At 39.1% G+C, this 25,412-nt stretch overlaps 1 protein-coding gene across 1 annotated transcript; it reads left to right on the top strand.

The window, feature by feature from the left end:
- The first annotated feature begins 509 nt into the window (after positions 1 to 509).
- Positions 510 to 10,873, top strand: LOC143030805 (uncharacterized). The gene is made up of 2 exons (XM_076194022.1): positions 510 to 546; positions 8,862 to 10,873. Exon 2 carries the CDS (start codon positions 8,987 to 8,989, stop codon positions 9,608 to 9,610), a length of 624 nt encoding a protein of 207 aa, XP_076050137.1. The 5' UTR covers positions 510 to 546; positions 8,862 to 8,986; the 3' UTR covers positions 9,611 to 10,873.
- Positions 10,874 to 25,412: the final 14,539 nt, after the last annotated feature.

The raw sequence follows: 25,412 nt of genomic DNA, 5'->3' as shown, positions 1-25,412 counted from the left end.
ACTCCTTGCTTGTTTATGAACATAGCGTACTATTGATTAAAGGACTAAAATTACGTCAGACAGTTAAGAAAAAAAATCACGCCAAAAGTTGCACATGGATCTCGTGGGCCATCAACATCACACAGCTGATTCGTCCAATTTTATCTCTGTGCCATAAGAGAAAATGGGACAAATTGCATGGATCACAATGGTAACAAAATAAAAAGAAAAGAAAAGATACGCGCACTCGACAATATGATAGACTTTAACTTGGATTAGTTTTGTCTTAGGAGGTGGCGAATGAACTCAGTATCCAATTCACTATTATCAGATGAGCTTACTGAAGCCAAATAAAATATATTCAAGCCACATTCTAAAAAAAAAAAACAAAAAAAAAAACAGATTTAGTAATTTAGGCCAAACTAAATATCCTTAGGCCAAATGCTTGAAAAAGAAGCCAAAATTGAGGGTTTTGGCCTAGAAAAGGCCAATCTGGCAACTCTGCTCGTATGTTATTTGTTTACATTCCTCTTGGCTGGCCGCCACTTCGTCCTCTACAACTTATTAGTAAGTAAACTTATTTGGCAAAGAATCAATATACATGAAGTGCAAAAAATAAATACAATAACACATATTTCGATATGATAATCACAAAATTGCCGAGGATAACACAAAAAACGTACGCTTATATCCATTGTGGTCTTCATTAGATTGTTATTCTACGCTAAGTTACAGAGACAACAGACGTAGAGGGTTAAGGGGACCAGAAATAGTCGTTTCGTATCAATTGAATACAAATATATCCTTTATGGTATGAGCAGTTACTTAATATATACTAAAAAGAATCTTTGAGATTCCTAGGACATCTGTGATATCCAGAAGTGGCATATAGTTTAGAAGCACAACATCATGACATGCACGCAGGTAATAGGTAGGTCAAACACCACCAGAGGCGCTACCGTCGATGACGAGCACAATAGGGCGTCATTTTATGCGCACGCCATGCAAACGTCCAAATTTACATACCGCCGAAATTTCATTCATACAAATGTTATGCGAGTGTATTTACTACGATCGTAGTAAATTTCAAACAATTACATCATCAGTTACATGTCGGTACATAAAAACAAAAGATTAACATGTCGGTTTGTATTCAGCAGTAATTCGAAAATTGGTTTATGTTTCAGCATAAAAAATGAGCAAAATAAATTCAGAGTTGTGGCAACTAACCAAAATAAACGAACACTACTAGTCTCGCGGATTATTCTAATACCAAAATAAAGGCAGCGTGTTACGGAAGAGCTGAGAAATCGGTGGTACTAATTAGTTTTTTTTCTATCAGGTCGGATTATTGGATAATAACATCAACATCCATCCCGCCATCTTATCTATAACTGGTGGTATGGATCAAACTTCACTCTATTAAGTTTCTTACTATTATGTTATTAGTGTAGTAGATTATAGTTGCATTATTTGAACCATTTCCTTTAAAATGTGTGATTTTCATGTAATTTGATCAAAGAGAAGTTACATTTTTATCCTCCGTAATATTACGGACCACAGCTACGATTCTTCCTGCCCGCTATCTATGATCACTGGTGGTATGGATCAAACTACACTATTAAGTTTGTTAGTATTGTGTTATTAGTGTAATAGCTTGCATATAGTTGAATTATTCAAACTATTTTCTTTAAAATGTGTGATTTTCATGTAATTTGACGGTATTCGTAGCTGTGGTGGGTAATTTTGCAGAGGATAAAAACGTAATTCTATGATCAAATTACATGGAAATCACACATCTTAAGAAAATAGGTCAAATAATGCAACCATATGCTAAATTTTTATATAAAATTGTGCCTGTCAGTAAAAACCGTCATTGTTTACGTTTGATCGGCGATTAGACAGACCGCACGTTTCGGCCCGAATTCCATTCAAAATGCAATATCTCGAGAACTAGGACAGCTAGATGGGCCATTCAAACTGTATTATACTCATAGCGACTTTTTGCATCCCATGAGAACTACTTCAGCTCAAATATCAGGAATTCCATTTCCATGTTGACCTAGCTACAGGTAATAAGTGTAATATTGGGGACGCTCGACAATGGTGCACATGTATTTATTGTATGGTGGAGGTTATTTTCCTTGTCTGTTCATCACTTGATGTTGCCGTTAGGTTTCATGTTAGTTCTGGTCGAATTTGGGCACTTCCAATTTGGTAGTCAGAATGAAGTCTTGTCAAAACTCATCTATTGTTTACATTCTCGCATGCAACGACCATAATACTAAGCAACGAATTCGGGGATACGTTTCTAGGGGTAATATATTCTTGACAACTTCTTTTCATTGCGATGGATGCGGATTGTAGGAGTATCATACATTATTTGGGAGTGGAATACTTCAAATGCATGCAGTGGAATGTCACAGAAAGAACCATAGCTTCATCCAATATTTGTAATTTATATCGGAAGGTTCCAGGAGTAGTCATTCACCATAACCTAACCCCCCCCCCCCCATGCTTCATATTATAGTCGTGATGTACAAGCATGAATATGTTGTAAATATTCATAACTCAGCAAATCACACCTACCATGCTTTTTTTTTTTTTTTTTTTTTTTTGTAGTTGAGGGATGAGTTTAACTTAACCTAGCAATAGTTAAGGTTCTGTAGACTTTTTCCTCACTCATTAGATAGATGACAAATATTTTATAGTTTTATTTATGGATGCAGTGTGTTACTTGTGCCAAAATTCAATCATTTACCCGCCAATCCTGTGGCTCTACAATGGGGGTGGGTGGGGTGCTGCTGAGATGTTTCCTGACAAATGGAAATCATTAAAGGAATTGCAAGAATCATACATTGATTTCTGACATCCTTGATTATTGGGTGGGTGTAGACACTTGCAAAAATGTTACCAATATTTCTTATTTCAAGTGTTCGCTGCTATTGTATCTTTCATCATATTCTGATTTTAATTTCTTTCTTGTGGCTTCTTTCTCCATGTAATGTTTACTCATACACTCCTGTGCCTTATTATTTCCCCATTAATTTTCACTTTACTAATTACGAGGGGGCCTTTTCCAAATTTCCAAAAAGGATGACACAGCATATTGATGATTATAATATACAGGAATATATATATACATATATATATATATTATATATATATACATATATATATATTTATATATATATGTACAAGACTGAATGGGTTCCAGTGATTAGAGATACATTTTAACAACCACAATGCACTTTGATTCTAAGCCATCAAAGGCCATTATGCTGAAATTTAAATGTGGCACTGCCCAAGACTCGAACCCAGCATCCTCATGACAAGTGCGACAGTGTCTTTCCAACTAGGCTATCAAGAGAGATATAAGTTCAGTGCATTATTTCTTATATATTTGTATGCTTGAGTTACATACACATATATGAAATTTTGTGTTCAACCCATCTCCACGATGATAGTACAATAGGAAGTATACGAATTCAGGAAAGTATTTGTACAACACTGAATGGGTCCCAGTGATTAGAGATACATTTTAACAACCACAATGCACTTTGATTCTAAGCCATCAAAGGCCAGCATGCTGAAATTGAAATTTGGTACTTCCCAGAACGCAAACCCGGCATCCTCATGACAAGTGCGATAGTGACTTTTCAACTAGGCTATCAAGAGAGATATAAGTTCAGCGCATTATTTCTTATATATTTGTATGCCCGAGTTACACATATATGAAATTTTGTGTTCAACCCATCTCCACTAAGATAGTACAATTGGAAGTACGGTATACAAACACGGGAAAGTATTTGTACAACACTGTGTTGTACAAATACTTTCTCGCATTCGTATACTTCCATGCTGGCCTTTGATGGCTCACAATTAAAGTGTATTGTGGTTGTTAAAATGTATATGTATATATATATGTATATGTATATATATATACATATAATATATATTGGTGTATTTCGGTAGCAGGTTCTCATGTAGACAATTTTGATTGAAGTTCACAGCAGCTTCTGCATTCACGACTTTTTTGCTGAGAAGTTCTACATCTCTGATGATGGAACGGTGAGCAATGGGTAGCTCCCATAAAAGTTGTCCGAAAGACATAGAAAGTTCTTGTAGATGAAGAACACTTGTTTTAATAAAGTGTTCTTCATCTACAAGAACTTTCTATGTCTTTCGGAAAACTTTTATGGGAGCTACCCATTGCTCACCGTTCCATCATATATATATATATATATATATATATAATATATATATATATATATATATATATATATATATATATATATATATATATATATATATATATATATATATTTGTACATATATATATATATTTATATATATATATATACATACATATATATATATATATATATATATATATATATATACATATATACATATACCAAGGCTTTTTTTTTTCCTTACCAGGGGGGTAGCCAAAAAGGACAAGGCACAAAAACATTCCCACCCATTTCATCCCCGAAAACACTCCACACCCCTCTACCCTCCTTCCCATCTTAGCACCTCCTAGATGACGGGTCATCCCTGCACCTTGTCCACTGCCCTGGGTCAGAAGCAGTGTCGCAAGACACAGCACATCCACAGCAAGGCCGCTTCATTAAATCGGCGACCCCCCCCCCTCCGTCCCCTTATTGCATAAAATGAGAGGACGGGGAGAAATTCCTTCGGGCTGCGTCAAATTGTGCTCACACATACTACCTCATCTCCCATCCCCCTGCCCATTCCACCTCATGCAATCACAACATCATCCATATACAACCATTCTCCATTCACCCCTGTCTTCTGTCCTCTCCCATCCTTCCTCAACAGACATTCCCCTCTTCCCCAAAGCCCCCTTCACCCCATCCAACCACCTCATGCTAGGACATCCCCTCATGTTCACTCCCTCCACATCTGCCTTCCACACCTCTTTTACTAGTCTTTCTTCACCCATTCTTTCCATGTGTCCAAACCATCCTAATATTCTTTCATCAACCCTATCTCCCAGCTCCTTTTCCACCCCTGTTCTCCTCCTCACCTCCTCATTTCTCACTCTTATCTAGCCTAGTAACCCCCATCATACTTCTCAGACACCTCATCTCAAACACATTCAAACTCCTCTCTTCTCTTATGTTCCATGTTTCTGCCCCATACAGTGCTGTTGGCACAATCACTCCTTCATACAGTCTCCTCTTAGCATCCATTCCCAAATGTCTATTCCTCATTACACTCTTTCATCCACCAAGGCATTTACTCGCTTCTCTCAATCTACATTCTACCTCCACTTTCACTCCACCTTTCCCTGCCACATTTGCACCCAAGTATCTAAAACTATCCACTTCCTCCAGTCGCTCTCCCTTAATGCTCACTTCCAGTCTACTGCCACTTTCACCCCTTGTACATCTCATCACCTTACTTTTACCCACATTTATCTTTAGCTTTCTTCTATCACATACTCTCCCAAACTCTGCCACCAACTTCCTCAATCCCTCCTCTGATCCTGCTAGAAGCACAGTGTCGTCCGCAAACAACAGCTGGCTCACCTCCCACTTTTCTCCATTTTCCTTAACCATCTCCAATCCCTTGCCCACTACCCTTGCATTTACCTCTCGCACCACCCCATCCATGTATAAGTTGAACAGCCAGGGCGACATAACGCATCCTTGACGAAGTCCCACCTTTACCTCGAACCATTCACTCTCTCCATTTCTAATCCTGACACATGCTCTACTACTCTTGTAAAAACTCTTGACAGCTCCTAGAAGCTTTCCTCCTATCCCGTATATCCGCCTAACCTCCCACAGTGCCTTCCTGTCTACCCTATCATAAGCCTTCTCCATATCCATAAAAGCCCAAAAAACATCCTTCCCCTTTCCTATAGTTTTCTCACATATTTGTCTTACCACAAAGATCTGATCTACACAACCTCTACCCATCCTAAATCCACACTGTTCCTCACCAATTACTCCTGTTCCTCTCCTAATCCTCTCAATCAAGATCCTCCCATAAGCCTTCCCAACTACACTTAACAAGCTAATCCCTCTGAAACTACTACATTCACACTTGTCCCCTTTTCCCTTGTAAAGAGGAACTATACAAGCACTCCTCCAGTCCTCTGGCAGTCTACCCTCTCTCCAGCAAACATTAAATAACCTCACCAACCAGTCCACCATCACTGTACGTCCCTTTTTCAGACATTCTGCATGGCATCCATCCAGACCAGGTGCCTTACTTGCTTTCATCAACTTAACAATTGCCTTCACCTCATCCTTCCTTATTTCTCCTCCATTCTCCTCACTCATCACTCTCATTTTCTTTGCACCTCCCACTGCAGCAATCTTTCCTTCCCTATCCTCCTTCACATTTAGCAACTCCCTAAAATATTCTGCCCATCTTCCCCTTACTGCCTTCTCTTCCATTATCATCTCTCCATCTGCACCTTTTACCTTTTCTTCTCTTCTTGATTCGCCTCCTCTTCCTCTCCTAATTTCTTTCCAAAACATTTTTTTATTACTCTCAAAATTTTCTGTCAAACTCTTACCCCATTTCACATCTGCTCTCCTCTTTGCAACCTTTACCTTTTTCTTTACTTCTCTTTTCTTTTCTTTGTACCTCTCATATGACTCCCTCGTCCTATTGTGTAACCAATCTGTGAAAGCTCGCTTCTTCTCTTCTATAACCTTCTTTATTTCCTCATCCCACCATTCACTACCCTTCCTTCTATTTCCTCCTGTCCTTCTTGTTCCACACACCATCCTTGCACACTTTATGACTCCCTCCTTGAACCATCCCCATTCCTCCTGCACACCCAGCTCTACTCTACCCTTTATTCCCTCCCACTCCTCCTTCAGCTTCTTTCCGTACTCCTTCTCCTTTTCCTTTTCATTCAAAGAGTTCACTCTAAGAACCTCCCTACCTTTTGTCCCTTTCCTCTTTCTCCATCTATCCTCCACTCTCAACTTACCTTCCACCAGAAAATGATCTGATATTCCCCCACCCTCTCCCCTTAGCACATGTACATCCTTAACTCTTCCTATCATAATCCTATTCACCACTACATAATCCATTAGCGCTCTATCTACCACCCTCTCCCATGTGTACTTATGCTTGACTTTCTTCCGAAACACTGTATTTGCTATCAGCAACTCTCTTTCTAGAGAGATTTCCACCATCAACTCTCCACTATGATTCTTTCCTGGAACTCCGCATTTCCCAACCACTCCATCGATTGGACCATTTCCTACCCTAGCATTAAGGTCTCCTAGTACTATTACATTGACATTTCTTCCTAAATCCTCTATGCACTCATTTAAATCTATCCAAAAGGCCTCCCTTTCTTCTACACTCTTCTCACTGCCAGGCCCATATGCACTTACAAAAACCCACATCTCCTTCCCCAGTTTCACCTTCATCCACATTATCCTTGAGGAAACCTCCTTCCACTCCACCACCCGTTTACCTATCTCTTCACTTACTAGAATGGCCACCCCTTCCCTCCCTCGCCCTCTCTTCACTCCTGATAACCTCCCACTTACACTCCCAAACTTACACTCACCCTTCCCTTTCAACTTAGTTTCACTCAAAGCCAACACATCCATCTTTCCTCTCACAAACATACTACCTATCTCTTCTCTTTTACTCTCATCTGTACCACATTCACACACATTAAAAGACCCAAACCTTAAGGTGCTTGTCCGAGAACTTCCAGCCCCTCTTATGCCTTCTCTTTTTCGTTTAGGAATGTCCCCTGTGGGGCTACAAGGAGAAGGATGCCTAGTCCCAATCCTCGTCCCTTTCTTCTCGCCTCTTACGATCCAAGTGGGAATACTTGGTGGCAGTATTCTTTTCCCCCATCACAGAAAAAGAATACTCAGAGAAATGGTACAGGACAGTAAGAAGGGGTTGGGGGACAGCATAACGGAGGGACAGTCGTAGTATAAAAGTGTCATCATTTCTCTATGAGCAGAGTTTTCCTCTATCGTAGACAAAATGATGTGTGGCTCTGGGCGCCCCATATAGACCCTAAAGTATCAGCTGCATGCTACTTTGTCACACTAACAAGTAGCCAATACCCCAGACGTTTTTACATTTGTTTAATCGTTCATTTTTTCTCATTCTTTTCTTTTTAATCTTCTTTGGTATGAATTGTTTGTTATCTTAATTTGTTGCACTTTGGTTAATGTATTTGTATATTTTCGTGATACTCCAAAGATATTAGCAAGTAAGAATCTGTATATCATAAGGTTTAAAAAATAGTGCCATTCACCATAACCTTGAAAATGAAATATTGTGTTGATTTACAAGATTGCTATGGGGGTACTCCGACTGTGCACCTTGTCTTTGTATTTGATGAAAGTGAGAGGTGAATCTAACCTAACCTATAAGTAATTTACTTATCACGGAGAGGGTGCTGGGGTTCTTCAAAAAACGGAAAACAAGTGATTTATTGTAAAAATGAATATCAGAATCTCATGAATTTTTCCAACGTTGATTTTTGAAATCCTTGATTGATGTGTGTGTGTAGTGGTCCTCTGCAAAAACTTTTTACTAGATTTCTTGTTTCCAGCTGTGGTGCTGTATCCTATATCATACATTGATTTCTTTTTCTTGTGGGCTCTATCTCTGCATTATTTGTTCAGTCTTTCGCTTTAATATTCCCTGAATCATTTTGACTACTCCATATTTTTTAGTATTTGTTCAACCTTCCATTTCTTTCTTCTTCCTTTAAACTTCTTGTTATGAAATGTTTATTCCCTTCCCTGATTTAATTTTGGTTAATGTCCCACTCTACTTGTATTCCTTGGTGTCACTCCTATTACATTCTTTCAAAAACTTAGTTGTCATATTTATTACATATTTACTTTCAGGATGAGAGCAGCTATCAACAATTCCTGGGAAAAAGTATCTGAAGATTCCCTATATTCGTCATATAGATATAATCTTGTGTCATCTGCGGCACACCTATCTCACAAGTCTTCTTAAATATCACACAATGACCCACACTAGAGAGAAACCTTTTCAATGTGACCTGTGTGATGCAGTTTTCTCGAGAAAGGGTAATCTCAAACGACACGTGGTGACCCACACTGGAGAGAAGCCTTTCCAGTGTGATCTGTGTGATGTAACTTTCACACGAAAGAGTCATCTCAAGTACCACATGATGACCCACACTGGAGAGAAGCCCTTCAAGTGTGACCTGTGTGATGCAGCTTTCATAGGAAAGGGTTCTCTCAAACATCACGCAATGACCCACACTGGAGAGAAGCCTTTCAAGTGTGACCTGTGTGATTCGGCTTTCTCACAAAAGGGTCTTCTCAAACAACACATGATGACCCACACTGGAGAGAAGCCTTTCAAATGTAGCCTGTGTAATGCAGCTTTCTCAGGAAATGGTCATCTCAAACAACACGTGATGACCCACACTGGAGAGAAGCCTTTCAAATGTGACACGTGCGGTACAGCTTTCTCAAAAAAGTGTAATCTCAAGTATCACGTGATGACCCATACTAGAGAGAAACCTGTCGGAAATGACCTGTGTGATGCAGGGTGGATCTCATCAGGAACAGCTCTTCTGAAACATCACACCAAGAGACACACTGGAGAGAAGCCATTCTAATGTAACCAGTGTGATGCAGCTTTCTCAGGGAATAGTGCTCTCAATTATCACGTGATTAATCACGCTGGAGAGAGGCCTTTCAAGTGTGACCTGTGCGGTGCAGCTTTCTCATCAAATAATGCTCTCAAAAATCACGTGATGACCTACAATGATTTAGGGCTGTTTCCATAGGCCTAAGGTGAAGGGGGTACTGTAGTTGCTGGAGGTGTCGGGGGGAGGGGGAATTTAGGCCTAGTGCCAGCCATGACAGTCTCAGTCTCATGTCACGTGGGCATAGGCCAACAATATATGCCATAATTTGGGAGTGTTGGGAAAGTCATATTCAGCATCATTGCCCATCATAGTGCCTAGATCTAAATACGCATGTGGTATGTCATTTGTGTAGGCTGTTTTGCACCTTTTGTGAATATGCACAGATTATGAATATACCTTAAAATGTGCAACACTAATAATGAATTCATAATTGGGCACACAATCAACAAACCCATTAGACATGCACACATTATGAACCTAACCTTACCTAACGTAACCTTTTCACTAATCTTCATAACGTGTGCATGTCAAATGGATACGTTATCTGTGGGTTCAATTTTGAATTTATTGGTGCAGCACATTTTATGAACATCCATGATATGCACAGGTTATGAAAATGTGCGTTACATAAGCTACTTAAGCCTATAGCCTAGGGTAATGACCTTGTTGGCTTAGTGGCAAACGCTGCAGTGTAATTAACAATACCTCACCTCTAGCGTTTGTTAAAAATCTGACTTCTTCGACCTTTGGTCACTTTGGGGGTCGACCCAAGGACTGGCTTGGTTGCAAAGGTCGTTGGGATCACATCTGCCTTCAGACGAGGCCACACAACTCCCGAATATCCAATAGAACGAGTCAGATCCTTCACAAGACAGTCGGGCTCAAAGTGATCCAAGCAAGGACAGACAAAAGAGGTGGTTGAGATAGTATATTTCAAAAGTGTTTCCAGAAGATCAGATTAATTGGTACAGAGAAAAGGAGTACTTTTGAGCATATGCAAAAAGTTGTGAATTTAGTGGGAGGAAATTTGCTTTTATTGTAATCTACAGACCACCTCAGACAAGAGCCAGTGCATTCATTGATGAATTTAGAATCAGTAGACAGTGTGTGCAAATGTGTTTGTTTGTGGTTAGGCTATTCCATGACCCTCCGGCCGTGGTAAGAAAAAAAAATCATAAAAAGAAAACACTTTTATTGTATGGTCAATAATAAAGGTGGAGTTAAACACGGCAGGTAATCTTTTATTGCAATTGTACGTGGAATGTACAATCTACGTCTTCACTTCACCCTCACGACAGTCAAGAATTGATCTGTACTCACCAGAAGCAAGCTCACGACTACTGCGTGCGTGACTAGGCTTGGGTAGCGTGCTCCAACAGTTGTTAATGACTTATACAATTATTTCGATTGTTCACTCGCGCACAGAAATTTACATACATACCCCTTTCAGTTATACAACAACTTAATTTGATAGTAATAATGATCTATATCCCATTCATTCAACTTTCGCATTACAAATAAATTGATAATTACTTAATAGGTACCAATGGCAATTAGTAAGTTCTCGAAAATTCACCGCTGACACGCGTGCACATACATACAGAAATTCTAACTACGCATTTATCTGAATCTACAAGTAGCATAATGCTAACAAGGAAAGAGGCCAAACGCAGAGTATGGGAGTCCAATATATTTGACGTTTCGCCCAGCAGGGCTTCTTTAGCAATAACATTGTTGAGAAACATTTTACTCCTTTTATAGCCTGATCTGGCGGGTTATAAAAGGAGTAAAATGTTTCTCAACTATGGTATTTCTGAAGAAGCCCTGCTGGGCGAAACGTCATATATACTGGACTCCCATACTCTGCGTTTGGCCTCTTTCCTACAGTGATGTTGCAGTCGTTGCTGCTTTTATTCATGATGCTAACAAGCTTAGAATACAATACTTTAGTATGATATTTTCCTCCGGAACACTTTATCTCATACAACAACTAGCCAGTGGGCAATCAGAGGCAACGACTGTACTATAACCTAACTGGTCTGTTTACTGTTAAGGACGCTTGGCACCCTACCTAGCAACCTGTGGGAGCGTCGTCCTCATGCGTAATCGAATCAACTTCCCCATCATAATCCTTCTATGACTACAAATTCTATGTCGATTATGTTACACAGTTCCCCTAAGCGAGGAGCACATCTTATGACTAACCTGTAGGGGCTGCATCACCATGTGTAATGATTTGATTACGCCACCCTTGATGGCGCGGCGAACCCTCCCTGAGTGTTCTCCCATTCCTAATTCCTGGAACTGGTTTCGTCCACCCAACCTCTTTTATGTCGTTTCCTACCGCAGCTAATTTGTCACCCCGGGCGACTTCAATTACCTAGAATCTCTGTTTTATATGATTATACCTCTTTCCCAGTTATTTACTCACATTATGAAATAATAATAATTTCGTCCTGGTTCAATACTCACGGACTCGGACAAGGAAAAATACCCAAGCCAGGCAGCATCGTCTACCGCCGACCTGAAAGGGTACTGTCGGACTAGAAAGGTGATTCGTGCGTGTAAAAAGTCACGTACGCATATCTAAGGTAGAGGGCCTCAAGAGTCTACATTTACTTAACCCATTCAACTCCGATGACAAGATGTCTTGTCATTTGGTCAAATAAAACAAAAAATCATAAAACAACAAAATGTTTGATGATCAAACAGCACCAGAAAAATATGACGTCATCAGTCCTCGCTTCGCTCGCGGAAGGCATCCAGTTAGATTAGGTTAAGTTAGGTTAGGTTAGATTAGGTTAAGTAAGGTTAGATTAGATTAAGTTAGGTTAGGTTAAGTTCGGTTTGAATGAAAACATTTTAAAGTATTGTTGTTTGTTTTAAAATTTTCCTGAGGTAGGACACATTCAAATAGGGTAGGCCACATACCAAACTAGTTTCGAAAAGGTAGGCCACATACTAAACCGGCACCAATACATTTATGTCCTGAAACATCATCACCCTCATAAAGAAAGTGCCTAAGTCATTTGTCCAACATTTCAGGAAATCGGAAAAAAATTATATTATAAATGTATGTAATGTTCCTCCTAACGTAGTTTTAACCTACTCAGACACTAAATAAAACATTGGGAATTGTACCACTAGGAGCAATGAAGAATTGATTTAGGGAAAAAAATCCAGGAATTGACGAAAAATGACTTAGGCGATTTCTTTATGAGGGTGACGAATTATGCTTCATGCAACTTGTTGCATTGGTGTGCAAGTTGCTTCAATGTACGTGAAAGTTCAGGAGGAGCAATTTCTTCTTAAATCATCTTGTACACTTTGATATACATCTTTTTATAATACATACATACGCCAATGGCTTTTTCTCCCTTTCAAGGGAGGTAGCCAAAGTCAAAGGCATAAAATCCAAACCCACCCATTCCATCCCCACATACTCCACTCCCTCTTATCTTGGCTCATCTAGGATGACAGGTCATCCCTTCATCTCGCACACTGCCCTGGGACAGAGGCAATGTAGCAAGACACAGCACATCCACAGTAAGGCCGCTTCATTTAATCGGCAACCACCCCCTCGTGCAGAGAGAGAAAAGCTGGATTACGTCAAAAATGACATTCAAATATACTCCTCCAGTGTAAGAGGCCGGTAGACAAGTGGATAGAAAGAGAAGTAGAGGGGTAGGTAGCTAGAATTTGTTTTTCATGAGTTGAGTACTTGATAAACAACAGTTTGTAGGCGAGGGAATTGCACAATCTCGCTCCCCGCCTAAATGTTTACAAACAGCCACCGGGGACTCGATTTCATCGCTGTACGAGTATAATGTTCATTTTTTATGCTGATGTAACAATATGTAAACTAAGTCATAAGTGCATTGATTTCGAGATTGCTTGAGTAAGTAGTATTACGGGGTTTGTAACAGCCTTTCTGATTGGAGAAAGGGTGGAGGAGGAGAAAATTCAATTGATTCACGAGAGTAAAGTCACGCCTTTAGGGGAGGCATTTAGATGTAATAGTAAAGATCATTGGACTAAAGAAATCATGACGTCATTGCAGAACTGACCTAGTGAACAGATTGAGGACTCCTGGTGGGATTTCCTTGGTGTAACTTGACGAACCAAGTGTATTGATATTCAGGAAGGAAAGAAAGCAAAATTAAGCTCTGTTTAATGTCCACCATTCTTAGACAGAGTAATGGAACTTGACTAAGTCGGATGATCAGAGGCAAAGGGGCTTCTTACGGAGGAAAATTGTGAGTGATTGTCATGCGTAATAAAGACTACAACACAGAGTGGTAAAAGGGGACCAGAGAAGAGAACAGTGGAGACGGAGCTGACGCCCACCCACTCCCTCCCATGCATCACAACATCCATATACCATTCTCCTTTCATCTATCGTCTGTCTTCTCCAGTGGCGTAGCTAGTGCTTTTGCCGCCCGGGGCTGCCCTCATGTTTGCCACCCCTTCTCACAAGGAATTCAATAATTCAATATTACAAATGCACATTATCGTACAGATGTATGTTCATTTTCACCCATTTATACCCGTCCAATCGGATCGATGTTAACACGCTTGCAAACTGTCACGCTTTATTATGCTTAATAACGTAGAAAAAACTGACATCTATGAGAGACTGATTAACGTAATTTTATATCAATTATACAAGGACCAAAAATGCCGCCCGGGGCGGACCGCCCCAACCGCCCCCCCCCCCTTAGCTACGCCACTGGTCTTCTCCCACCCTACCTTAACACTCATTTTCCTCTTTCCCAATGCCCCTTTTTACCCAATCCATCTCATCCTTGGTCTCCCCCTCATTTTATCTCTTCCACTTCTGCTTTCCACACCTCTTTTACTAATATTTCTTCGCTCATTCTTTCCATGTGTCCAAACCATCCCAAAACTCTTTCATCAATCCTATCTTCCAACTCCCTTTCCATCCCCGCTCTCCTCCTCGTTTCTCACTCTATTCGGCCTAGTAACCTCTACCATACTTCTCAGGCACTTCATGTCAAACACATTCAAACTCTTTCATTTGTTCTATGTTTCTGCTCCATATAGTGCTGTCGGCACAATCAATCCTTCATACAATCTTCTCTCCTCTTAGCATTCATTCCCAAATATCTATTTCTCATTACATTTTGTAATCCCCCAAGTCATTTAGTTACTTCTCTCAATCTACATTCTACTTCCCCTGTTCCTTCCCTAATCCTTCCAATCAACACCCTCCCATAAGCCTTCCCAACTACACTCAACAAATTGATCCCTCTCAAACAACTACACTCACACTTCTCCCCCTTTCCATTCTACAGTGGAATTCTGCAGTCACTCCTCCAGTCTTCCGGCCCTATACCCTCTTTAAACTATGATTACGCCACCTTCAAGGTGATTTTTCTTAAAGTATTTGATACAAACCTGTTAGGTGATAATTTTCTCTGGTGCTAGGTTGGCTGACGTACTCTCTTCCTCTATGGGCACTGAAAATGTTATGTGTGTTCATTCACAGCGGACTACGGAGGTTCCTACTCCACCTCCTCTGTATTCAACATCTACACAGAATACTCCTCCACATATCTTCTGTCTTTGACACTTACACAGAGCACTCCTTCATCTCCACATGTATCTACTGTGCTTACTTGTACGTATTGTAACAAAGTAAGTCATTCTAATGTTTTCTGTTTCCTTCGTAAGTGCCATGAGCGAAAGTCTAGGTAGAATCCTGTACATAGACGTTTCACTAATTCCTCCTCTAGCATCACACATGATTTTCAAGAATGTCATTTCAGCCTTAATCTAGCTAGCGCCATGTCCATGGACAGTGTAGCCACTCTTCTGATCAGTGTTCCAAGGTTTTAAAGTTTAGAGTAGAAAATAATTCAATCCCCAGGCATACTCAGTCCCATCTTAACAAGTGCCCGTGTCAAAATCCCAAAGACTGACTAACAGTGACCAGTCCAAGATCGTCCTTTTAGTGGATTGGCTGCTCTTTCTAACTTTTTACCTTTCAGTGTTATGTGGACCAGTTACCTATCTCTATAGCGGTAGGCACTGGGGGGCAGAATGTAGTTTTATGGGCAACCAGGCATATTATGCTCTCAAGGAATTTGACTTTCCATTATTTCCTTCTTGTAGTGTTTTGCAAGCTGTACAAGGCTCTCTTATGTCTATTCTTGGATCTATTTGCATTCCCTTATTTTTTTCCTATGCTAAAGTGTTTCATGTTAACTTTGTGGTAATTTCTGATTTCATACTTCAGTGCGATTGTCTTTTAGGTGTTACTTTAGCAACTCATACTATAGATATGTCTCCTCGGCACCGTGTGGTTATTTTCGACAACAAAGTCATTTCTGCAATGGACAGGCCAGTTTCTATACATAGCTCACCTTCTGTGCATGGTCTGACCAGGCAGTCATCTGCCAAGGGTTCAGAGCTTTTAGGCCCTCCTGTACTTTCTTATGCTGCTATTGTTGTAGGTGAGCACTATATTAGTCCTAGTGCAGTTCGAGTCCCGGTGTGCATTTCAGATGCTCCAATTGGTTCTGACGTCTTATCTCTACTTGACTCTGTTCGTGTTAGACATCATGCATTGGAGGGTACTCTTTCCACTGTTCGTGAGAACCATGTTACCACAGCCCTGATAACCAATATTTCTGGTGCTCCCATCACACTCTCTTCTGGTATTCATTTGGGTTCTTTTGATGTCGACACTGTCCAGGATTCACACCCTATCATAGCAGCTTCTATTCAATAGTCTACACGTGCAAGTGACACAGCTCATTTAGCCTCTCAGTATGCTACACATGTAGGTACCATTGATTTTCCTGGGGTAAGAGACTGTCTCATTAAATTGTTTGTGACATCGTCAAGCTCTGGTCTTACCTGAGGATCGACTGGGAGTTACGAATCGTGTTGTCCATAGCATTAATCTTAAACCATGAGTGGGTCCAGTCTACGTACGTTCTTAAAGGTTGCCTCATTCTCGTCGACTTGTAGCTCAGTCTCTAGTTGACGAGTTGTTGAGTAAGGGTGTCATCCAAGAGTCTCGTTCCGAGTGGAACTCCCCGCTCCTTCTTGTACCTAAGAGGAATAGATCATTCTCCCTTGTTGTGGATTATAGGCTTGTCAACAATGTCACAGTTCCAGATCATTACCCTTTACCTTTGTTGAGTCATCTTCAGTCCATAGGATCAGTTAATACAGTGTTCACCACCTTTGACCTAAAGCTGGCTTTTGGTAGATTCCTTTGGAAGAAAAGTCTCATAAGATCACGGCCTTCTCGACTCCGTCAGGTCATTATGAATGGCTCTGCTGTCTCATGGGATTGCGGAGTGCTTCTGTAACACGCCAGCGCCTTATTAATTCAATTTTTCATGGACAAGTGGGTAATGGACTTTTTGTGTATCTGGATGACTTGATTCTAGTTTCCAAGGATGTGGAAAGTCGTTTCCATAAGTTGTCCTTAAGTCTTCTAACGTTTTCCTGAAGCTGACTTGCAGCTCAATTTACCCAAATATAATATATATATATATATACATACACACACACACACACACACATATATATATATATATTTATATATATATATATATATATATATATATATAGAAAGTCCAGCATTTTTTTTTTTTTTTGTCGTGTGGTAGACAAAGATTGCATTCATAAGATCAAGACTGTTAAAAACTTTCCTACACCTAAGACAGTTGACCAGGATACTATCATGCTTTTGTAAAAGACTTTGCGTCCATTGCACCTCTTAATCTTCTCCCCCAAAAAGGATGCTTCTTTCCACTAGTATGATGCTCATCAGAAATGTTTTGACTCCTTGTAGCATGCACTTATTAAAGCGCCTGTGTTGACATTCCCAGATTATAGTCTCCCCTTTACCATTTGCACTGATGCTTCTGGTTTAGGTATTGGAGCTGCCCTAATGCAGTTAGATGGTTATCGTTCACATGCCATTGCATATGCTAGTCGCATACTCAAGCATGCTGGGTCTCACTACTCTTTTACACATCTGGAACATTTAGCAGTGGTGTGGTTTCTAAAAAAAAATCGTGACATCATCCTTGGTTATTCTATCACAGTTCACACAGACCACATCGCTGTCACAGATTTTCAAGGGCAAAAATCTTTCAGGCCACCGAGCCAGATGGTTTCTTACTATTAAGGAGTTCAATCCAGCCCTTAAGCATATCCTGGGATGTGCAAACAATGTTGCTGATGCACTTTCACGAAATGTACCTACAGCTACTGTTGCAGTAATTTACAACTACGAGATTTAGCCAAAATTCAACGTGAGAATCCCATTTGGTCTGTTGTCATTTATGCCTTAGACTTTGCCAATTACGATACCTTGTCAAACTTGCCTGTTCGTCTGTCTCAATTCTCATTGCAAGACAGTGTTGTCACTCATAAAGTAAAAGTGTTTGAGCACGACGTGGCACAGTTAGTGACCCCTCAGTCCCTGTTGTTTTATCTCTTGCTCATGATTCCCCTCTCCTGGTCACCCAGGTCGTGACAAAACTCTGCCTATGGCTCACAAGAAATATTATTGACCTAGAATGCATGTAAATATTGCCAGTCATGTAGCCTAGTGCAAGTCTTGTACTTAGAACAAAGGTTCTACTCACACTGCTCCTATTCTAAGAGTATCCTACTCCTTCTTGCCCCTTCCACACTGATCTTTTGGATAGTCCTATTCATCGTCTCTACAGTTCTGGTTACAGTCAACTTTAGTGTCATACGCTGTATACCATTTATGATTATGTCAACTTCAGGAGTCTAGATCAAACATAGTAAGGTTACACCTGTTTCCATCCAAGTGGATGATCATGTATATAAGCAAATGCCTGAAAGCCAGTCTAAGCTAAACAACAAATTTACTGATCCTTTTCTGGTGACGCAGAAGCTTCATCCCAATAAGTTCATGGTTTTTTCTACCCATCTTAGAGACTTAGTGAGGTTCTGCATTCTGATAGGCTTAAGATGACACAGGTGCATATACCTGCATTGACCTGGCCTCCCCCAGGGCCCAATGCCACTGTGTCATCCCCTGTTCATCACTCGTACCATCTATGTTCAAGAGATACAAGGCCTTGATGGTCGAATGAGACTATTGGGTACATGTGTGTTGCTGTGCACCCTTTTTATCATTTCCAGAGTGACCTGAGTGATATAACTTTCCTGTATGATGGTACTGGCAGCTATTAAGTACTGATCCAGTTATAAACTGTCAGTTGAAATCTTAATTGGTTTACTCTCAGTTGTGAAGTTATTTGAGTGACCTTTGGCCTATTTCGTAATTTTTGCTTGTTCGTTTTTTTTTTCAAAATTCTTAAGTGTTCCATTAAGTGCATGAATGTTTTTTCAGTTAGGGAAAACGTCAAAGATATTAGAAAATTGTGCAACTGGTGGATATAGATATCAGTACATCATGACGGATACAGTTCTGTTTACTTTAGTATTGTGTAAAGTAGTTCAGAGTACAGCATACGCCAAAGTTATTTGTAATCTGTATTACTGTAAATATATCTTCATATATTCAGCAGTGCTTAATTTATCATATGAGACACAACTCCCACACTTCAATTAAGTCTTTCCAAGAGTGATATAAGACATATGATGCATTGTTCATTTTTTAATGAAGAAGAAATACAATTTATTTACTGAACTTTGTTATTGTTTGTAGCAGGAAGAATTTCTGGAATCTAGTAGATTTGATTATGGTTGTTCTTCTTTAGTACCTCCTGAGACAGAATTTCATGGTCTGATCATTTCTGAAATAAATATGACATCTCCATGACAAAGGATTACAAAGGCGGAGTATGCCGACAGGAGACCTTTTGGTCCGTAACTAGGTCGGATGTGGAAAAAAGTAATAACGATAAATAAAAACATAATATTATAGATAATAAAAGATGCATAGGTATAGTTAAATACAAAATAAAAAGAACTGGTTAGTAAATAATAAATTGACATATAACTAATAATGTGAATCAAGCAAATAAGAATTAGACATGATAACACAATATGAAATAAATGACAACCATTACAGCATCTTGCTTAGATATTTATCTAAATGATTCATAAAGCTTCGAGCTGAACTGCATTGCACTGCCTCTGCATAAAGTTTATTCCATTCATTTACTACGTTATTATTTGTGCCAAGAATAGCTTGTTCATGGTGTTTCACTATTTCCTGTGTGTGTGTGTTTTTTTTTTCTTTACCGTTCACACATATATGTAATAACTCTGGTTTATCCTTACATTTTCCCGTTATGTCTTTTTCATATTTAATTTTTCCTCCATGTGTATTTTTACATAGTCATGCCTTTTATATATGACACTTTCTATCTTTTTCTTTTTCTTTATTTTTCATATTTTCCCATATTTATCTCTTCTATCTTTTGGTTCGTTGCACCTTTTATTAAACCAGCACTAATAATACACCTTTTTCTGTTTTTGCTTTGGAACATATCCACTCCTGCTTTATAGATTTCCATCAAAATCATCCATTTTTTTTTTTTCACTTGTGTTTCTCCACTGTTGATTTTTTCCCAATCTGTTTTAAGGGAGAAAAAAAAAAAAAAGTTTCTGAAAGTCCGTTTTACTATGCATCAGTCTCTTTTCTGTATTTTTCATTTTTATCTCTATATATTTCCTCCTTTAGTTCTAACTCAAGTAATATATGGTCACTCTTCCCAATTGGTGTCTTGTACTCAAATTTTCCACAATTTTATGTTCTGACATAAATAATAAATCTAATCTCAACTGTTCTTCATTATTTCTCAATCTAGTATTTCCTTTTACCCATTGCGTCAGTGTATGCTCTATAGTCATATCAAGTAATAAATTTCCCCGTCGATCCTCTAAACCTTTCACTATAATCTCTTCCCAACAGATTTCTTTGCAGTTAAAATCTCCCATAAGTACCACGTTTCCTCCATCCTTCAGCATCTTATTTAATGAAAACTTTGTTTCTCCTCTCTATTTCTTTTGATAGGTAATCATTTAGTTCATTTCATCCTGAAATTAATCCGTCTATATTAGTATCTGTGTATTTATCTAGTTGTATTTTACGGGAAGGGAAGCTATGCTCGTGGTGTCCCGTCTTCATATCTCATTTCTATCTAAACTGTTTTTAAATTCATGAATTGTTTTTGCACACACCACTTTTTCGTCCAACTTGTTCCAGATATCTATTACTCTGTGGGGAAAGCTGTTCTTTTTCAGGTCCCTTCTATAACTGTCTTGATTTTCTTTCCATGTCCTCTTGTATTTCTACTATCCATTTTATTAGATCTTCTCTATCAATGGTTTCTATGCCTTTCATGATTCTATAGATATTTATCCAGTCTCCTCTTTCTCTTCTTTGTTCTAATGTCTGTAGTTCAAGTTTTTTTTTAGTCTCTCTTCATATGATAGTTTTGAGAGTGTTGGTGCTAGTTTTGTAATTGCTCTTTGTATTCTTTCAAGTTTTGTTATACATTTTTTGTACTTGGTGACCACATCGTTGCTGCATATTCCAATCTTGGTCTTATCAAGGTAACTAGTATTTTCTTCACCATTTCTTCGTCCAGGTATGTAAAAGCCACCTTGAATGTTCTTATTAATTTGTAAGTTTCTCCAAAAATTTTGTTTATATGCCTCTCAGGTGACATATTATTCATAATAATGACTCCCAGGTCCTTCTCATTTTCTACTTTTTTTTTTTTTTATTCTTCTCCCAATTTATATGATCCCACTATTCTTTTGTGGCTTCTTCCAAATTCCATTATACTACGCTTCTTGATATTGAGTTCCATCTCCCACTTCCTACTCCATTCCCATACTTTATTGAGATCACTCCGTAGCGACTCACAATCTTCAGTGTTCACTTTTTTCAACAATTTTGCATCATCCGCAAAGAAGCTCATATAACTTTCAATTCCTTCATCCATATCATTAATATATATAGCAAACATTATTGGGGCCAAAAATGTTCCTTGTGGAACACCACTTATCACTTCAATTTGTGTGTCTGTGTGTGTTTAGCTAATTGTAATTAAATACTTGTAGTATACAGAAAAGGAACAACACTCGTTGGATTCCGTCCCCTATTATCTAACTTTTTATCATACTTAGTCTCAAATTAATGTACACTTCAAACTTAATTTATACCTTTGATATCCAATTACATTTAGATTTTAACTCATGTACTGTTTGAGCTTGAGCTATATCAATTTCACATCCGTTAGACATGTGGTCTTTCTTAATTTGTTTCCATGACCTCTTAATGCCTCCCTCGTATTTGTAATCAAAAGATCTCTTCTGTCAATGCAATCTGTAGCCAACACTCCTTAAAGTGTTCCTTGAGTGTTCTCTAAATGTGCTTGAATTTCGCAGTTTCTACCTGTTGTAGTCACCTTAACACAAGCTTTATATATACTCATTTCTTGTATATATGCATAATTTCATTGCTATCCATTATACACGAAGGACTACCTTTGGAACATGATAGCTCAGAGCTGGTCATTCTAAACTATAAGGATGACATAAACCTGCTTAGCAATCTTTGGTGCCATTGAGTATATGTCATCCATATGCTATTGTGGATACTTGGCCAACAGTCCCTGACCTTTTTGAGATGCAAATACTAGTAATCTGTTGGCAGCATCGAACCCCACTGTCATGAATCAGGAAAGGCTTTGAGTTATCTCCACCACTTGTTGTCCAACTTCCTTCTCGGATTAGTTCCTTTAGTGAGGGAGGTTCCACAGGTCTGACTCCTTGCCTTTGGCGTCTTATATCCCGCTTAATCGATTCTGGTTTTTCAACCATGATACGGACTTCATCTGTTGCTCCAAGCATAGCTTCAGCATACACTTGGACTCCCTTCCCCTTTTTCATTTTCGCATCAGATTTGATCTGCGACCGTACTTTTGCAACTCAAGCAGCATTAGGATTTCGTTCATGATTATGCTCTCTGAAGTTCAAAGTTGAGTCCATGGTGAGGTTTGCACTGATGGCACCTTTACATGAATATGCTGCTCGCTGTGAACATTCCCACCGGATAATGATTTTTGACTTGGTCTTCTTTGTGTAGACATAGCCTTCAGAACAAATCTTCAGACCGCCTTTGTTGTTCTGTATCATTCACACATCTCAGGGTAACACCTCTGAGAGGACATTATTCAAATGTTGACTGTTAGGTGCGCAGTGCCTCAGCTGTCATTTGTTGAGCGAATCGACACCTGCCTTAGTGTGGATACTTAACCCCAGCAGCGCAGGAATTTTAAAACCCCAGTAATGTTAAACATATTTGTGGGTGAGCAAAAAAAAAAAAAAAAAAAAAAAAGATAAACTAAAATGAATGTTACCCTGGTACTCACGCCTCATTAGGGTGTCACTATGGTGGGTATGAATTCACCCCAAACTAACATGAAGAGACACTGCTAAGTTACTTTTTACTGGTATTAAACTCAGTTGAAAAATGCCATATATTTTCCAAAGTTGTGTCAATCTAAATCTGCTGGGGTTTTTATAATGCTGGGTTTTGTCCGTTTGGAGCACTGGGGTTTTATCCGTTGGGTTTTTGTCCACTAGAGTTTTGTCCGTGCAGCCCTCAGCTTTGTCGGTGGCTAAACCCCACCATTTCACGAAACAATTGAAGAAATCCACAAAAGAATGAACATACAACCTCTCAACATCACACACCACCGTATGTGGGATCAAACCTGGGACAAATATTTGAAGACCCCAGTACCCCAGAGCATCCGAAAGCAAGTGAACGACAAGAGGAAAGAGTACAGCCCCATGCATGGTGGCCAGAGAGTCTACCAAGAACCCAGACATTACCGCCACAACCAGTATACATTGCATCTGACCAACCTAGTAGTTAAGTAAACTGAAATGAAACTAAACAAGGAATAAGAAACTATCCTAGCTAGCTTAGCTACTCCCAACGAATACACAAGGAGTGTCGTCCCTCTCTTTCCCATACACACTGTATTTCCTTTCCAACTTTCAGGCCGCAGCCCTCTTTATTGTTACCAGGGAATCCACGAACTCTACCTCGAAATGCATGCCACGACTCGCTTTCGACAGTACTCATTGCAATTTGGAAGGTGTATTGACTTCAACATTCTCCTTACTTGCGGACTAGTAAATATACCACACTAAACTTTGAACTCTGATAATTTTGGAAAGAGTAGACGAATCTCTTGAAATGCTTTTCTACTATGAACTAATGCTTTTACAAACTGTTTGACCAAACCAAGCTTTATATGAAGTAGGTATATCAACACTTTGGTAAGGTCTACAAGAGGCTGTCTAATAACATTGAGTTTTCCTGGCTGCAAGCCATCTGGAGGGGGCAACTCTACTTTCTAGTCGTGTTCATTATCAGCCCGACTACCCCATAGGCAAAGAAAACATGAATACTTGGTGTATACACCCTGTAATCCAAGAAGGCGATATTTATAAATTCATCACAAATATCCCACAAATCTAGGTTTAGAACTTGGTAACTGCATTGGTTTTGCAAGTGATGGTGCCTCAGTTATGACTGGAGTTAATAACTCGGTTTGGACCCGAATACAGCAGTAACGCATCGCAATGCATATATACTTCACTGTCCCAACATCGGTTGACTCATCTACTAAAAGGGCAAAATTTTCTCCTAGATCCTTCTTCAGTTCTTGTTTAAGGGTTGGGGACACAACTTCCGTAATCAGTTTGCTACATTTAGTTCTAAGAAGATTGACTTTTCCTAAGATGCTACCTTTCCCATTTTTTTTTTTTTTTTTTTTTTTATCATTTCACCAATGTGGTCCACATAGGAAGCTGAGCAATGGCAGCAGACTGCAACAGCAAGTTCCAATTCTGCCTGTTTGATATCGTTGGGTGTTGTTGACTGAAAATTTATTGGTGGTACAAGTGCTGGTATATTGTCTTCTTGTGTTTCTCCGATTTTTCATGGTTTTGTAATGAGTACATTTTGGGGTTCAGATTACAGTGACATAACTTACAATATGCCGCCTCACCAGAGCCATCAGGTGCATATTTCACCAACATAAACTTTTTCTCCCACTCAGCTCTGTACCTCCTGGCACTATCATAACTGCAGTTCCACTTCGGCATCTTAGGCTATTGAAGATTGCAGGCTGATTCTTATTCTAAAATGCATGCACCTGAAAAAATAGATACTCCTAAATAGTTAAGTACTTGAAAATCACTAAAAACACTAATGAAAATTTAATGTCAACGATCTTTTCCACTCTACATAAATATAAACAACCAGAACGAACGCTTTTGTGGGATGGAAAATTATTTTACTAATTTTATTAATCAAAACACAATATATTTCTATATTCAGTACTCTACCAATGTAGCCTACTCCTTGCTTGTTTATGAACATAGCTTACTATTGATTGAAGGCCTAAAATTACGTCAGACAGTTAAGAAAAAAAAAATCACGCCAAAAGTTGCACATGGATCTCGTGCGCCATCAACATCACACAGCTGATTCGTCCAATTTTATCTTTGTGCCATTAGAGAAAATGGGACAAATTGCATGGATCACAATGGAAACAAAATAAAAAGAAAAGAAAATATACGCGCACTCGACAATATGGTAGACTTTAACTTGGATTAGTTTTGTCTTAGGAGGTGGCGAATGAACTCAGTATCCAATTCACTATTATCAGATGAGCTTACTGAAGCCAAATAAAATATATTTAAGCCACATTCTAAAAAAAAAAAAAAAAAAAAAGCCAGATTTAGTAAT

The sequence above is a fragment of the Oratosquilla oratoria genome, chromosome 12 (assembly GCF_046742065.1).
Source record: "Oratosquilla oratoria isolate Oo_2021 chromosome 12, ASM4674206v1, whole genome shotgun sequence".
NCBI lineage: Eukaryota > Metazoa > Arthropoda > Malacostraca > Stomatopoda > Squillidae > Oratosquilla > Oratosquilla oratoria.
The sequence above is the reverse complement of the archived record's forward strand: the minus strand, read 5'-3'. Positions and strand labels throughout refer to the sequence as shown.

Coding starts and splice junctions, on each gene's coding strand:
- LOC143030805 (XM_076194022.1), top strand. CDS start 8,987: ATGACCCACACTAGAGAGAAACCTTTTCAATGTGACCTGTGTGATGCA.